Consider the following 15,316-nt stretch of genomic DNA (forward strand, 5'->3'; position numbering starts at 1 on the left):
CTGAATCCCTGTAGTCACGAAAGTTTTAAATCGAAACTTCCAGAAAGTAGTGAAAACAAAGGAGAAGTAGGGACCTCCCACAGCTTAAAAGTTTATCGTGGCTTTCACCTGGCTTCAGCTACATGGCCACGAGAATGAAATCCACAAACAAGGGAATAGAGGGATATGAAAGGAGAGAGTTAGGCCAGAGCAAACCCATTAAGGATATTAAAAATTGTGAAGGTATTCTTAATACTCGTTCTTGACAGAAGGGATTTGAGAACTGTTCCGACAATAATTGTCAGCTAGCCAATAAATATGTAGCGTCTCGAATCAGCCAGGGAGTGCTCCCCATTGGCCAAACCAGCTGCAACGTTGTTGTAAACGACAAAACGGAAGAGATGAATACAAATGATTATGGATGACAAGTTGCTTCGTGGAGAGGCGTGCTGTGATGGGTGGGCTACCTGTAACCAGGCACAGAGAGAGAGAGGATGAGGTAGTCGTTGTCCGAGGCTCCCGTGCCAGTGACGATGTGGTCCTGTGCCATCAACCAGCCTGTGACAAGAAGGACATTCTTACTGCCACCTTCACTCGCGTCACATCGACTGACCAAAATCGGCATCTTTAACCGCGCAGCAGCAAAGCAGAACAGATACTCTCCTGTTTTTTTGTTTAGCTGTTAAAGACCTTCCATTTTCCTCAGCCTATGACTCATGGTCTCTACACCTTAACTATTGCCCACTGTTCCTGTGTAGCGTCTTTAGATGTGGTCACATTTAGACGCTATCTAAATTCACGATGTCAAATATACAGCTTTTTTCCCCCCCATAGCTTTATATAGGACTCTACAGAAAGCAAAGGTGAGCATTACCTACATTATACAGCACAGGACATTTAACAGTAAACTGCACCCAACATCCTGTCCACGGGGTGGCCCTATAGCCAAGGTTCAGCATGTTCCAATATTTGGCGAAATTACATTTGAGTGTTTGGCTTTTCAGTGGGAAACCAGAGTCACCTGCAAAAAAAGCAACCCCGCGCATATGAGCGCAGGTGTCGACCCAACTCATTAAACATAAGCAAAGGTTTTTTTTGTTTACGATCAACATAGTTTTTTTTTGTTTTCCAGCGTCGTTACTTTTCTTGATTTCTGCCTAATCGCTTAATTTTAGCTTGCGGGCCAAGCCTGTGGGAGGGGGGTGTGTGGAGGAGAGGGGTAGGGCACCTTTCATCTGGTCGCAGTTGGTGTTGTCCACGTTGAAGCACGACGACTTCATGCCCTGCGGGAGGCTGCTCCACCACTTGTACTCCAGCCCCAGCACGGGTTCCGTGCCGGCGGGGCACGGGCTGCACTCTGCCACAGGGCGGCGCACGGTAAACGTTACGGCGGTGGTTGTCAACCTGGGGTGCACGCAACCCCCTGGGGGTGATAGACAGAGGCGTAGCTAGGATATTTTGCGCCCGGGGACGAACTATAAAATTGGCGCCCCCCCCCCCCGTTTAATCACATACCAAAATGTAATTACATGACATGTAGGCTGTGTGTGGTGGGATATATAAACTTTTAGGTTGAGGTGTAGATTTGTGCAGTAGTTTCAGGCTGCCGCGCCCGCCGCAATAAGTTATAATGTAACGTTGTAAGCCTCATTTTGGCGCCCCTTTACCTTGGCGCCCGGGGACATATGTACCCCCCTGCCCCCCCCTCGCTACGCCTCTGGTGACAGATGCCCTTTCTGAGAACCAAAGGGGTTGCAAGGCTGCAGTAAAGGTTAAGAACCACTGCATTACGGACTTCCATTACTCACCAGGCTTCTTTGCCGGCAACACTCCTGTTTTATTTTTGTTTCGAGTGGACCAGGACCGTGGGCAAAAAATTGACCGAAGATGAACACCGCCCGGGCAAAATGAAACCTTGGGAGTCCCCAAAACCAAGTGGCGGGAGACCGTGAAGAACGAGCTGGCAGCAGCGATCGACCTCTCTTTGGGCGAGGCTCAACACGTTGCCGAGGACAGGATGAAGTGGAGGGAACTCATTGAGCCGTCGTGTCCCATAGGGGATCAAGAGGATTAACTAACTCACTAACTCTAATTATAATGATTATCTTAGAGCACATTGTATATTTGTGCCAGGCTATCAGAAAGGATCACACCGCCGGTTAGTACGGTTGGCTACGTACAGTGCCAAAGAAGTTAAACGTACATGCGTACGTAGGATCGCATTATGTTTCAGAGTATGCCAGCGAGGGGGAAACGTTACTTTGTGGTTGAACCCCCTTAATGAATGAATTGTCTCTAAACTATATCACCCAGAATGCACCCAATTCAAGAACACAGTTTGTTAGGCATGTAACAATGCCCCCCCCACCCACCCTCACTTCGTACCACACCACCCAGCGATTTAATAAATTGTCAAATTAGGGTCATGATTCAATTCAACAATCCATTATTTTCTCTCGTCTCTGCCACCTCGTTTGTATTGTTTGTCATTGTTGGCGTCTCGTTTGCACAGCCAGTGTGGCCTTCATGTAATTAGAGCATAATGTCCCAATATAATGGCACCAATCATAATGAATAGTTTCTCACACGCAAAACAACAACAAAGCATTTTTCGATTTAAAGCTTTCGTGACTGCAGGGATTCATCTTCTTGGTTCTTTCGGTAAAGTCACGTAGAATGGAAATAATAAAATAATAAAAATAAAACTTAATAAAATAATTCTCACGACGTTTCGGCCACAACGCAAGCAGCCGTCCTCAGGTGAAGAACAGGTCTGTCGTGAAGACAGACCTGTTCTCCACTCTGACAGAGACTCTGTCTTCACGACAGATCTGTTCTCCACCTGAGGACGGCTGCTTGCGTTGTGGCCGAAACGTCGTGAGAATTATTTTATTATGTTTTATTTTTATTATTTTATTATTTCCATTCTTCGTGACTTTACCGAAAGAACCAAGAAGATGAAACCAACTAATGTTTCGTTGCATGCTCCAATTTACGTGCCCGTCCACGGGCGGAAGGCTCCACAAACGGGTGCGTCTGCTCGCCTGGGCAGGCATGGCTTTGCTTGTAGACGTGGCTGTTTGTGCTGCGTGTACCGGTCGTGCCGTTGGAGAATGTGCCCTGAGGACAAGGTAGGCACTTGGAGCCGTCGCTGCTGAAGTGGCCCGGGTTGCAGGGCGCGCACTGCTGTTTCTTGCCCGGCTGCGGTAGGCTCACCGCACCCTCCAAGTCCTCCCGGCACACCATCGGCTCCACCCAGCTGTACTGCAGCTGTGTCTGAGGCCAAAAGGACACACACACAAACAAGAGGAGCAATCAACTACTGTTAAAATACAAATGGTAAAAAAAAAACGTGGCTTGTGCCATTGGTGGTGGAAGGGTCTTGCCTGAGTTCGATTCCCGCTCACGGCCAACGCCAGTGACGATTATCTGGACAGGTCCTGGGCCTCCCTTAGGTTGACTCAGCCTCAAATGAGTACCCGGTGCGGTGTGTAAACATCGCCACTGGGGAGACAAAGGCGGCTGCCCATGGTGCTGGTCACCCCACCCCCTCGTGTCTGCCTTCATAGGAGTTCGCGAACAGCACTTGCCCCAAAAGTCTGTTCAAGCTATACGGGGGATCTTTGTCTTTGGAAGGGTCGTCACTAGAGGGAGCTCGATAGAAAGCCCCTATAGAAGGTATTTTGGAAGAGGAGGGAGTACCCACACTTTACCCCATCACACATGACCTGTCGGTCGACTGTGGTGAACCCATATATAGGTCCGGGTGGACGGCAGTGGCGTGGGGGATTTAAGAAACTCGCACCATTGTTTCAGCTGCCTGCGCGGGAGATCGAATCAGTGGTCCAATGTACTCTCTGAAACATCGTGACAGTATCGCTTTTAGAGCTGTAGGCACAAGCGTTAATGACGTGTTTTTTTTTTGCGAATGCTAAAGTTCTGGACGTGTGGCAACCATCCTCGATATGACACGCAAGTCGGTTTATTGCATGTGGTGTAAAGTTCAGTGTGCAATCACTGCTACCCAGTGAAACGGCACGCAAAAGAGCTGCGGGCATCACTTATCGTCGTGAGAAACAAACAAGAAAGGAAAGCAACGCTATTATGCATAAACTGCGGCGAATGCGATGGCGCAGTGGATTGCGAACTGCGCTGTGAAAGCGGCAACCCGAGTTCGATTCCCAGTCATCACACACATCAGTGGCGAGCGCTATCTGAACTGGTTTTGGGCCTCCCCCATTCACCAACCGGAATAAACTAAACGGGGGGAAGTATGTTCAAACCCGCAATGTATTTTCAACCTTACGTGTGAAGCTATTTCGAAAACCCAGATCTAGAATCTGGAAACACGAGTTAGTGCATCACTGTATTAAAATTCCAGTGTGCAACCTCGTCCACTCACCAGAAGCCTGCAGCTTCCATGTGTGGTGTGGCAACGTACCCTCATCTATGGGTTAAGTAAAAGCCCTTATGAAACAATGTGCACACATTGAGGTGGCCGGGTGGTTGAGGGTTCAGAACACTGAGTCAGCACTGCTGAGGCCCTTGATCTGAATCCAGGCAGTCACCAATGACTCAAACGGGTTTTCAAGTTCAGCGAGTTGATGGTCCCAACTCAGTGCCAATGGCCACACAATAAAAGCATCAAATTTTATTTTTTTATGTAATCTGCTGCTATCTGTCAGTTAAAAATAAAATGTCAACAAATACCTACAGCACGGCACGTGAGAAAGTGAAGTGCCCCCTCGCGTGGATACGAGGTCACTTTTATATATCTCACAAGTAGTTCTGTGATGTTAACTTTCCTTGGATTATTCTCAAGCAAAGTTCCAAAAGACTCTGTCTCACTGCATGACACAAAAGGATCATATTTTTATTGGAATAAAAAAAAATAAAGTAAAATTACCAATCAATAATAAACAACGTAGAATAGTTTAGTATTTGAGCAAAAAACGTATTACCCTTTGCAACATGTTCAATGGTCAACACTTATATATTTTTCTTTGTAAGGTAGTGTTATTTTAAGAATGCGTTGAATATTTAGTAGGCTGATGTTTCGGTCAATGGACCCTGTCAAGAGCAAGAGGCCTGAAGCACTTTTTTTTTACCTGTCCTTCCTCATCACAAGCAGAGTGCGTGAAGATGTAGTCATCTGCAGTGCATGGCTCCTTTGGCTTGCAATCACTTGACCCAGGATCTGCGGAGTGTGGATGAAAATAGAAACTGAACGTGACACTTTTTCGTCAGGTGTCAAATGGAAACTTTGATATAATTCACTGTATGAAGCCACAATTATTGCATGCAGATTTTTCCGAAGTTAAAACAGCATTAGCTGATTGAATTGCTATATTAGGCAGAGTTACCCCCGTGGGTTAATGTACAATGAAACAATATGTGACAATTAACACATTTTATTTAGAGCATACCAAACAACAATGTTAAGTGAATTCGCTGCTAAGTATCTCTTGGCCCTGGTTAAACGCTGCATTTTTGTTATTTACATTTTAAACTTCTCAACTGGTTTACTAAGAAATTCGGTGGCACCCCTACATGAGAACTGGTGTTTTGAACGTGGCTTAATCGAACATATCATAAGATAAAGGCATATAAATGTATATGCAGAAAAATATTGACCACATCTTAAGTCCAACCAAAAACAAAAAGCATGATTGGAAAGAAACCAAACAATCAAAGCCTTCGATGATGTTTTCCAAAAAAACTGAACCAGAGAAATCACAGCATAAATATGAATGTAGATATATGGTGCAGCCAAAAACGAAACAAAAAGCATGGCTATAAAGAAAATTACAAAATGAGGGCATACCTGAGTAGTAGTCACGCTCACATAAGGAGCACATGTATGAGCCTTTCGCTGCGTAGGTGTTCTTGGGACAGAGCTGGCAGGAGCTCGCCCCCTCGTCCTGACTAAACGTGCCCGCCTTACACGGGAAACACTTAGACGTGTAGGAAATTCCTGCAATACAAGGGGGTGGCATACACCAGTCGTACACACTTTTAATTCATGTGCAGCCCGTGGCAAAAACATCACACAAAGTATTCAACAGATGACGAAGGGTTGCCAGCTGTCCTGATTTTCCCAGGATGTCCTCTTCTTGACTTAGCTTCGCAGGACTTTGAACTTTTACAATTTGTGTCAGTTGTGCAAAAATACACCACTGAAGACAGTGCACTGACACGTAGTTCTCCCCTCTTCCAGTATTTTTAAATTCTTTATATTAAGTTCACTTGCTTGCTTGCTTGCGCGCTTACGACCGTGCAAATATTTTGGTTGTTTTTTAACCCACTTCCCGTGATCCAATCGAGCTGACATTTTGCACACCGACTCGTTGAGCGTGACAATTTATTTTCGTGAAATTTTTTTTCCAAAATTTTACACTTTTTAGGAAAAAATTAATTATATTTAATTACCAATTGCTTAATGGTGGCAGGCAATCATCTGACCCATAGGTGGCAGCCATCTCAAGCCAGAGGACGAGAGGACTCTAGCCGCCACGCATATAAAGGATTTATAGTGAAAAACTTTGTTTTTACGGGTTCATTTTTTAGTCATTCTTCTTACAATGAAAAAGAAAATCCTGGTTTTATTGTACCACAGTTGGCAATCAAGATATTTCCTGCACCTTCAATTCACACGATTGGCTACGTACGGTGAGAGAGAAGTTAAACATACTCACTTACATACATACGGGTCCACTGACATTACCTATTTGAAGAGTGATCAACTGAGTCCAACTTTACGGGAAAAGCTTTTGGCTTTACAATGGGTTTTTTTTTGTCTAGTTAATGTCCAAATTTTGCATTGGGATTTAGGCTCCGATAAAAGTTAAAGACTATTGAATATCCAACCTGATCCAGACGGTGATTCTTGACTCCATGCAGACAAGCCAAGTGTTTAGCCAGGCAGTGATGACATACTGCTGTAGTCCAGCACTGCGAAGACGAGTGCTGGATTGCAGTTTTACAACATTTGCGGACAGCACAAATGTTGTAAAACGCTCTTCCTGTAAACATCGAGTTGCCCTACTCTAGCTCAACAGGTGATACAATACAACAATAACGTGGACTCCACTTGTTCCATCCGAATTGGATAGAGCGTTGACCCCTCAGATGCGTGGATTTTTTTCCGGGTGCTCTGTTTATTTTCCACACGTACTCATTAATTGGGCAATAACACCTTAACATATAGAGGACCGCTGAGCTTGGGAAGGAATTTGGTGGCAGCTCACTGCCTGGCAACCGCCTTTCCCGCTTGTCTGTGGTTCGTCGCGCCACCGAGTGGTTCTCTCTCGAAGGAGAGAGCACACACCGTGGCGGAGCATTGCAAGCCGAACTTATTATCGTCATTGTTGTTCCATTCGTGCCGTTGAACAATGGAAAGTGCGGCCGTTGGGGCTGCTGCAAACACCTGTGATGTGAATGCTGCGCATGCGCACGGGCTTGGGATCTTCATTGTCCTTGTGCATGACCATGCCCGTTGTCCTCCAGTACAGCACATTGCTCCCTTTCGGCAGTTTTACCTGTGCAAATAAACACAAGACACACGTGACAATTCGCTCCCCACCGCTCATTCGATGAACTGTCACAAGTAGGGGTCAAGATGTGATTACTTTTTCTGCCCCTTGTGGTCAACGTAGAATCGATACAGTTTAACACGTATGCTTTCGCAAGCAATATCATCCATAATACAGGTTTTTTTGGGGTTAGGTCGCGTATATATTTAAATGTGTCGTAAAACCCGCCACCACCTCGGCACAGCCAATTAGTAAGGTTTGTCACATAGCCCTTTGGTATTACTTATACTTTGTAACGTTAGTATAGTTAGAGTGTATACCTTTTATATAAGTTAAGATTCCTACTTGTTCAATGTATGCACCGTCCCGCCATAGTGAATTCCTTGTTTGTGCAAACTTACATGGCGATTAAAACCGTTTCTGATTCTGATTCTGATACCTGATGTGCTTTTGTTTGTGCTTTTACAGCACTGCAAATGCAGCATCACCAAATAATTCACCATCGAAGCATTTCCCAGAATTACAGTTTTTGTAAATGTTGTGGTTTCATGCTTGTTGTGGTTTCACGCTTCAACACACCGGTGGGCTAAAGTAGTGAACTATTTGTCTTTTGTCAACGTGACACTTTTGTTACTGATTGGCCGTGTCGGGTGGTGGAGGGTTACGACACATTTATAAATAATGCGATCTAAACCCAAAAACGTTGATTATGAATATCCACATGGACAATGGTGGTGTGTGGTAATTACATTAGGGTTTCTCAAATTCCACTCCTAGCACCGCACCATAGTATCCCTTTCCAAGCGTTTTAAACTTCTATGTTCTATTTCAAATTGCGTACGGTAATTCGTTACACGCTAACAGACCCGATGATTTTGAACACATTCCCTAGCCATCCAATGTCTTTATTTCAATCGGCACTGTCTCCGTCACGTGTGTGGGGGGGGGGGTTCGCCAAGAATCAGGTGTGTGCAGCGTGCGACAACGTAATTTGTACTTGAATGGGGATGATTGATTAACGTGAAAAGGCGGATCGAGGTGGGGTGTGAGGAATGGAGTTTGGGAAACCCCGAGCTCAGGATTGGGAATTCCCGTCCCACAAATATGTTGAAGATATAGAATACAGTACACCTTGCATACAATATAACCTTGGCATCGTATTTGAACACTAAGAAGTGCAGTGCTTGTGGCTTTGCCTGCAGTTAAGAAGTGCATGTATGTGGGGAGATGATATTCACCAATTACATTTCATACAATCCTAGATTAGTTCCTATTCCAGATTCAAGCCAAGGTACCAATATCGCACCTCTGATTAGCACGGTTAGCTACGCTCGGTGGAAAATAAGTTCAACATACACACAGTCATTGTCTCTAACCCACACTCACATTACTCTCATCCGCAATAGCTCTATTAACGTATAACCCATCTTCAACCATTGACAAATTGTGTCCACATTCTACATCTGGTTACAAACAAGAAACCTCAAATGCATTGCAAATCCATTGTAATTGGAATGAGAGAAGTAAATAAATTCATTCTCCCCAATCTCCCCCCCCCCCCCCCCCATTCTCAGAAGTATTTTATTTTTATTTTCGCAATTCAAGCGAACATTCAATTAACGGATTATTTTTTTTGTTTTGTTTTCAACGTCTTTTTGTGTATTGTTGCTTGTTTATATTATATATTGTCCATGCAGGGGTTGTAGGCTCCATTCGTCTTGTTGTAACATTTGCATATCATTGTGATATCATTTACATGAAAGAAACACACACAAAAGCCTTACACGCACTATTTACGATGTGTATTTCTGCATTGTAAGCCTTAAGAATCTATGTTAAATCAATGCATCGACGCAATTTTTCACCCCTAACTACATTACAAGAAAAGGATTTTACAAACTAATTGGATGTCCCAGAGCCAATCAAATTGTACCAAACATAATTAAGATATATCCAATAACGTGTTCCTATGTGAATGTAGTTCTACTGCAGTATAAGTTCATGCACGAATAACTAAGAATCATTACTAGCAATGAAGAAAAAACAATACTTACTTCGTGTGAGACCCACTTGCCAGTTTCAGATATTGGCATGTATTTTCACATTGCCTTTGAAGTCTGTCATTTGACACTGATCATTTTGTACCTGAAGAGGACATTGACATTTCATTAAATGCACATTAAATGGCTAAAGCATTAAGGGCATACCCCAACCGATGTACAACAAAATACAACATTCCAATTTTCGATTTAAAGCTTTCGTGACTGCAGGGATTCATCTTCTTGGTTCTTTCGGTAAAGTCACGTAGAAGGGAAATAATAAAATAATAAAAATAAAACATAATAAAATTCTCACGACGTTTCGGCCACAACGCAAGCAGCCGTCCTCAGGTGAAAGTCTTTCCGACAGCCCTGTTCTTCACCTGAGGACGGCTACTTGGGTTGTGGCCGAAACGTCGTGAGAATTTTATTTTATTATGTTTTATTTTTATTATTTCCCTTCTACGTGACTTTACCGAAAGAACCAAAAAGACAACTTCCAATCACAATCGGCGAACAACTTGAACCTGGCTTCCCTGTGTTCACCATGCCATCTTATGACCAAGTCACATTAAATGCATCCCAGCTCATCAGCTCTTGTAAGCTAAGCAGCGTTGGATCTGGCTGTTTACTTGGATGGGTGACCACCAGTTCTTGGCAGGTGTTGTAAGCCGTGGGGTTACATGTTGTGGCTCGGAGATGGAAGTACTCAGGGTCACATGCCAAACACTCAAATAATTTTAATTTTAGAACTTTCGTGACTGCAGGAATTATTATTTGGTTCTTTCGGTTAAGTCACGTCTAAAGATAAAATAATAAATTAAAATAAAAGCATTATACCTGATGATGATGATGATTGCTTGTGTTGCAATCGAAACGTCGTAATATGCTATTATTTAATTTATTATTTTATCTTTAGACGTGACTTAACCGAAAAAACTCAAATAATTGCAATAGCAAAACATCCCAATGCAGAGCCCTCTTGAATACAAGTCTTTAGACTCAAGTGAGGCTTTCCTGGTTAATCATTAATATTATTACGGATGCAACTATGAAATGTAGCAGAATAATCAGCCCACCAGTTCCATCACAGTCACTTTCCATATCAAAACAATTTCACACAATTTATACTAGTAGTTAACCAAGTTTCAAGATTCCTGCACTTGTATTAAAAGTCTACGCATAGCCATGTACAAATAAATGCATTTTAAGTAGTAAGGGTATTGCAGTCAACAATACATAAAAAAACGCATCAGTATTTTTTTTCCTGCATTGTTCAATGACAACGTCTCAAAGAATGTTTAATCGCACTTGTGAGTTTACATCTTCCTTGTGAGGCTGGCACACTGTCTGGTTAATATGAAAATAAATCATTCCATTTTGAGAACGCATGTTATACAAGAATGTTTGAAAATATTTGAAGAAAAGAAATACCATCACAAATTATTATGAACTGTGGTCCTATTGCCTGGCGTGCATGTAACCTTATATAACCTTGAATTAAAGACCACAGTGCAATTGTGGACATGCAAGCCAAACTATGGATCATATAGAAAAACCACTGTCATCTGCATTCCATCAACGGAGGAGGAATAGGAAAACTCCACAATCTCTCTCGCGCTCCTGAAACCCTCTTTGTCGTGGCTAGCAGATGCTCAACATTTTAATGTAGCTCCCGAACACATATTGCCATACGCAAGAGCAGAATATGCTTACAAAGAATTCAAAGAACATGTTGGAGTCGGTGTATTGGTACTCGAACGCAATGGTTCCCTCCGTCTTGAGATTCACTCGGTAGATGAGCGAAGCAGAGCAGTCATCTCTGTTTGACTCAATATACTGATCCTTTGGAGTCCAAAGTGACCTGAAAATAAAGTTAAACATCAATTTCAACCTGCTGTTAGATGATAATAACTTTAAAAAATATGATTGTGGTTCTAGAAAGGATGTACGGAGTTTAAAAAGATGATATATTAACTGCTCGGGTATGTGTATAAATGAAAGAGCAAAATGTAATATATCATCAGTGTCTGGAAATATACAGCACTTTCCCTTACATGTGTTCTCTTAGATCGTAAATGTAACTTTTTCTAAATCAGTTGCTTGAAAATATTACATGTGTAATGTACACTGAGTGACCAAACAGTTTTGACCTTTAACGATGTTATATAAACACTTTCATTATTGTATGGATTCGTCTATACATTATTTAAAAATGCATAACTGTGCCCTAAATTGCATTGCGTTTAATTCAATTAATTAGAATATGGATATAAGCACACCCCTTGTATCAGATGTTGCTCCTTTGCCTTTCTCTCGCCAGTATAAAGTAGCTGCGCTATACTGCATTGGTTACACATTGTACTCAGTTCAACATGAGAGAATGAACACGTGTATACATTATCAGAGTTATGTTTTTTGTTTGCATTCCGACTGCAGGTATTGTGGTCCAATGCAAACATGACTCCTTGTAAAAAAGGTGTCAGTTTTGTTGCCAGATAAAAGGGTAAAAAAACAATTATCATATTGTGCTCCTGGCAAATGAGGTTCCAATGGTGGAATGAACACATCGACGCGACGAGACTCACTGGTTGCAGCTGTTGACATCCGATTGGGGGTTTACGGTCTGGCTGCTGGATGCAGCCAAGAACCCAGTGGGGAGGGCATCCCACTCGTCAAAGCGAACCCCAGAGCCGAGGGAGTAGGTCCCAGGTGTACACTTGATGCAGGTCTCCGTGGGGATGTTCAGGAACTCTCCCGACCCACATGAGAAAGCTAAGTCCAGGAAGCGTCATTGGGTGTCAGAAATCAACATTATGGTGGCATGAAGACGAATAAATGCTGTACCGGTGGAGCAATAATCATTTTAAAAAATGTAAGCGCTCCTCCGCGTGGGTTATCACGGGGGCGCGTGCTGTACAACTCTCTGATGGGTTTTCGCTTTGTACTGCGTGATGGCCGGCATGTCCGACGTTTTAATCCACGTGCTGGGAGCTAATTCAGTTGCCGAGTTCCTGAAAAAGCTCACAGCACTTTGGAGTGAAACGTTGGACATCATGCGGAACAACACGCGGTACAACCCAAAAACAGATTCATGAGCAATTCAACTGCTTATCGTGCAGTGCACAAATCACTACGCCACTACTCTCCCGGAATAATCTCAGCAACTCTGTCTTTATGTACGCTTCCGCCAACTTCACACGGATGTGTTTTTCCACCACTTGCACACCCGTCGTTTCACTGCGCAAAATGATGAGTGCGAGAGCGTGATGCTTGCTCACAGCATTCTTTTCCTTGCGTGGGTTCTGGAAATCCTAGGCAGCTGCCGGGTATGTTGGGTATAGCCACCCTCCATCGCGAGTTGGTGCTGTCGCACTCTGTGTACTCAAAGTGGTAATCCACCTGTAAAAGACAAACAGAAGCATTAAGTACCGTAATGCTTCTTTGGTTCTTTCGGTAAAGTCACGTATAAAGATAAAATAATACATTAAATAATAGCATACTACGACGTTTCGATTGCAACACAAGCAATCATCATCAGGTATAAAAGAAATAGCAACAAAAATCTAACCAGAAAACTATAGACAGACATATAAGCAGACAGATATCACAAAGATACACAGAGAGAGAGGACACGTATCGGCACAAAGAGAGAGGGATCGTCTCTGTGACGAGGCCTTAAATATAGAGAGGGGGCGGGGGCGGAGAGAAGGAGGGGGCAGAGAAATAAGTATAACCCGTAAAAACAAAGTTTTTCACTATAAATCCTTTATATGCGTGGCGGCTAGAGTTCTCTCGTCCTCTGGCTTGAGATGGCTGCAATCTATGGGTCAGATGATTGTCTGCCAGTATTAAGCAATTGGTAATTAAATATTTAATTAGTTTTCCCTAAACAGTGTAAAATTTTGGAAAAAAAATTTCACGAAAATTAATTGTCACACACAACGAGTCTGTGTGGAAAATGTCAGCTCGATTGGATCACGGGAAGTGGGTTAAAAAACGAGCGAAAGATTTGCACGGTCCTAAGCAAGCAAGCGAACTTAATATAAAGGATTTAAAAATATATTCGCCTGTGGAGGACGCGGGGATCGATCCCGCGACCTTTGGCATGGGAAGCGAGAGCGCTACTAACTGCGCTACTCCACCACGGCCTGTGGAGGGGTTACGCTCTGGGCTCTTGCACTGTAATGTTCAGCCAAAGCCATGAATGCGTTCTATTTGAATATATGTAAAATAAATTTTTTTTGCCTAAAAAGTGTAAAATTTGGGGAATTTTTTTTCACGATCAATAATTGTCTGGCACAACGAGTCTGTGTGGAAAATGTCAGCTCGATTGGATCTCGGGAAGTGGGTTAAAAAACGACCGAAAGATTTGCACGGTCCTAAGCAAGCAAGCAATCAAGCACGCGAACTTAATATAAAGGATTTAAAAATTAGCATGTCAATGAGTAGGACGACGACGTGGTACGGTACACGCAAGCTTGAAAATTAGGAGAAAGACACACTAAAATTAAATAACCTAGCAAAATATCGAAATGTAATGCTCTTCCTCCTGCAGCAATACCAATTACTGCAGTGCATTACGTGTACGATTTTGCATTCGTAAATATCAACAAGGAAGCTATGTAGTGCACCCTTTGACGTTTCTCCTCCTGCACTTAAGGATCATCATGAAATTGCTTTAGTTTCGCTATTCAGAGCCTCTGGCATCTATACTGAAACTTGGTGTAATTTAGGCAACTTGCAGAGATCCACATTTTTGATACACAGCTTACGAAGGCGTTTCTATTCAATTGTATTAACTAATAATTGTCAGTAGGAGTAGTTGTATTTGCATGCCCACATCTCATTGTGTGTACAAGTTGCCCAAATGCTCCAGGTCTTGGGTAAATCTCGACACAAGCACCACCAGTACGTGTGTGGTTGTCAGACGACATACTCTGGTGTATAATATAATTTTTTAATCGCTCATTTTACTATTTCAAAGGTACATGTTACAGTTTTTTTTTACTACATTGACATAATGAAGAGGTAAAGCGCTTACATTTTATATAAACCTTATAGAGTGCATATATATAGATGCATTTTCAATGTCAAAGGTTACACACGTCTGGGCTAAAAGCGAGGACAAAATGTGGAAAATAGTGCAGCAAAAATAAGAAACAATACAATTAACATAGTAAAAAAAATTGCTGGCCACGTGGCTGAGAGCTCAGAAAGCCGAGCTTGCACTGCTGAGATCCTGGGTTTGAAAGGGGGAAGCTACCTTTGGTGAAAAGCGTCATATCAAGAGTAGCAAGTTGATGATGTCAGCCCGGTCAGTACAAAAAACATCCATCACATTCGATGTTTTTTAGCTTTCGTTTGAATTGGCTAAATTCTATCATTGAGAATTTTAAAAGTACTATATTTCGTTTGTCGTGCAGCTAAGAATCTCATAGCAGAGCTTTATGTGAATATGTGCTCCTGAATGTGCTTAGAATAAAATTTTCACTCGATGTATATATTTTTTATAAGTCTTACTGGAAATGTATTCCACGTGCCTTTCTCCCATGCATGTGGCACATTGCTCTGTGAGATGTACAAATGTATTCTTCACGTCACATCATGCCACTCATAGTGAAGTTGTAGTAAATTGGTGCAAACGCCTATATGTTATTTGACGAAACAAACCGATTCGCTAATCGAATGATTGTGCCAATCATCAAATCACTATGGGGTGTATCCTTACAAATCCATAATGGGGACTCACCCAGACGCTCTTTA

At 42.7% G+C, this 15,316-nt stretch overlaps 1 protein-coding gene across 1 annotated transcript in view; it reads right to left on the bottom strand.

The window, feature by feature from the left end:
* Positions 1-15,316, bottom strand: part of LOC133349466 (endosome/lysosome-associated apoptosis and autophagy regulator family member 2-like) — a 36,578-nt gene that overhangs the window by 14,374 nt on the left and 6,888 nt on the right. The window contains 11 exon segments of the mRNA XM_061562949.1: positions 447-537; positions 1,208-1,336; positions 3,075-3,255; positions 5,088-5,176; positions 5,804-5,953; positions 7,406-7,517; positions 9,566-9,610; positions 9,612-9,656; positions 11,267-11,414; positions 12,139-12,325; positions 12,832-12,952. Of these exon segments, the coding sequence (XP_061418933.1) occupies positions 447-537; positions 1,208-1,336; positions 3,075-3,255; positions 5,088-5,176; positions 5,804-5,953; positions 7,406-7,517; positions 9,566-9,610; positions 9,612-9,656; positions 11,267-11,414; positions 12,139-12,325; positions 12,832-12,952 (1,298 nt within the window).

The sequence above is a fragment of the Lethenteron reissneri genome, chromosome 30 (genome assembly GCF_015708825.2).
Source record: "Lethenteron reissneri isolate LAM-NWPU_2019-01 chromosome 30, ASM1570882v1, whole genome shotgun sequence".
Classification (NCBI taxonomy): Eukaryota; Metazoa; Chordata; class Hyperoartia; order Petromyzontiformes; family Petromyzontidae; genus Lethenteron; species Lethenteron reissneri.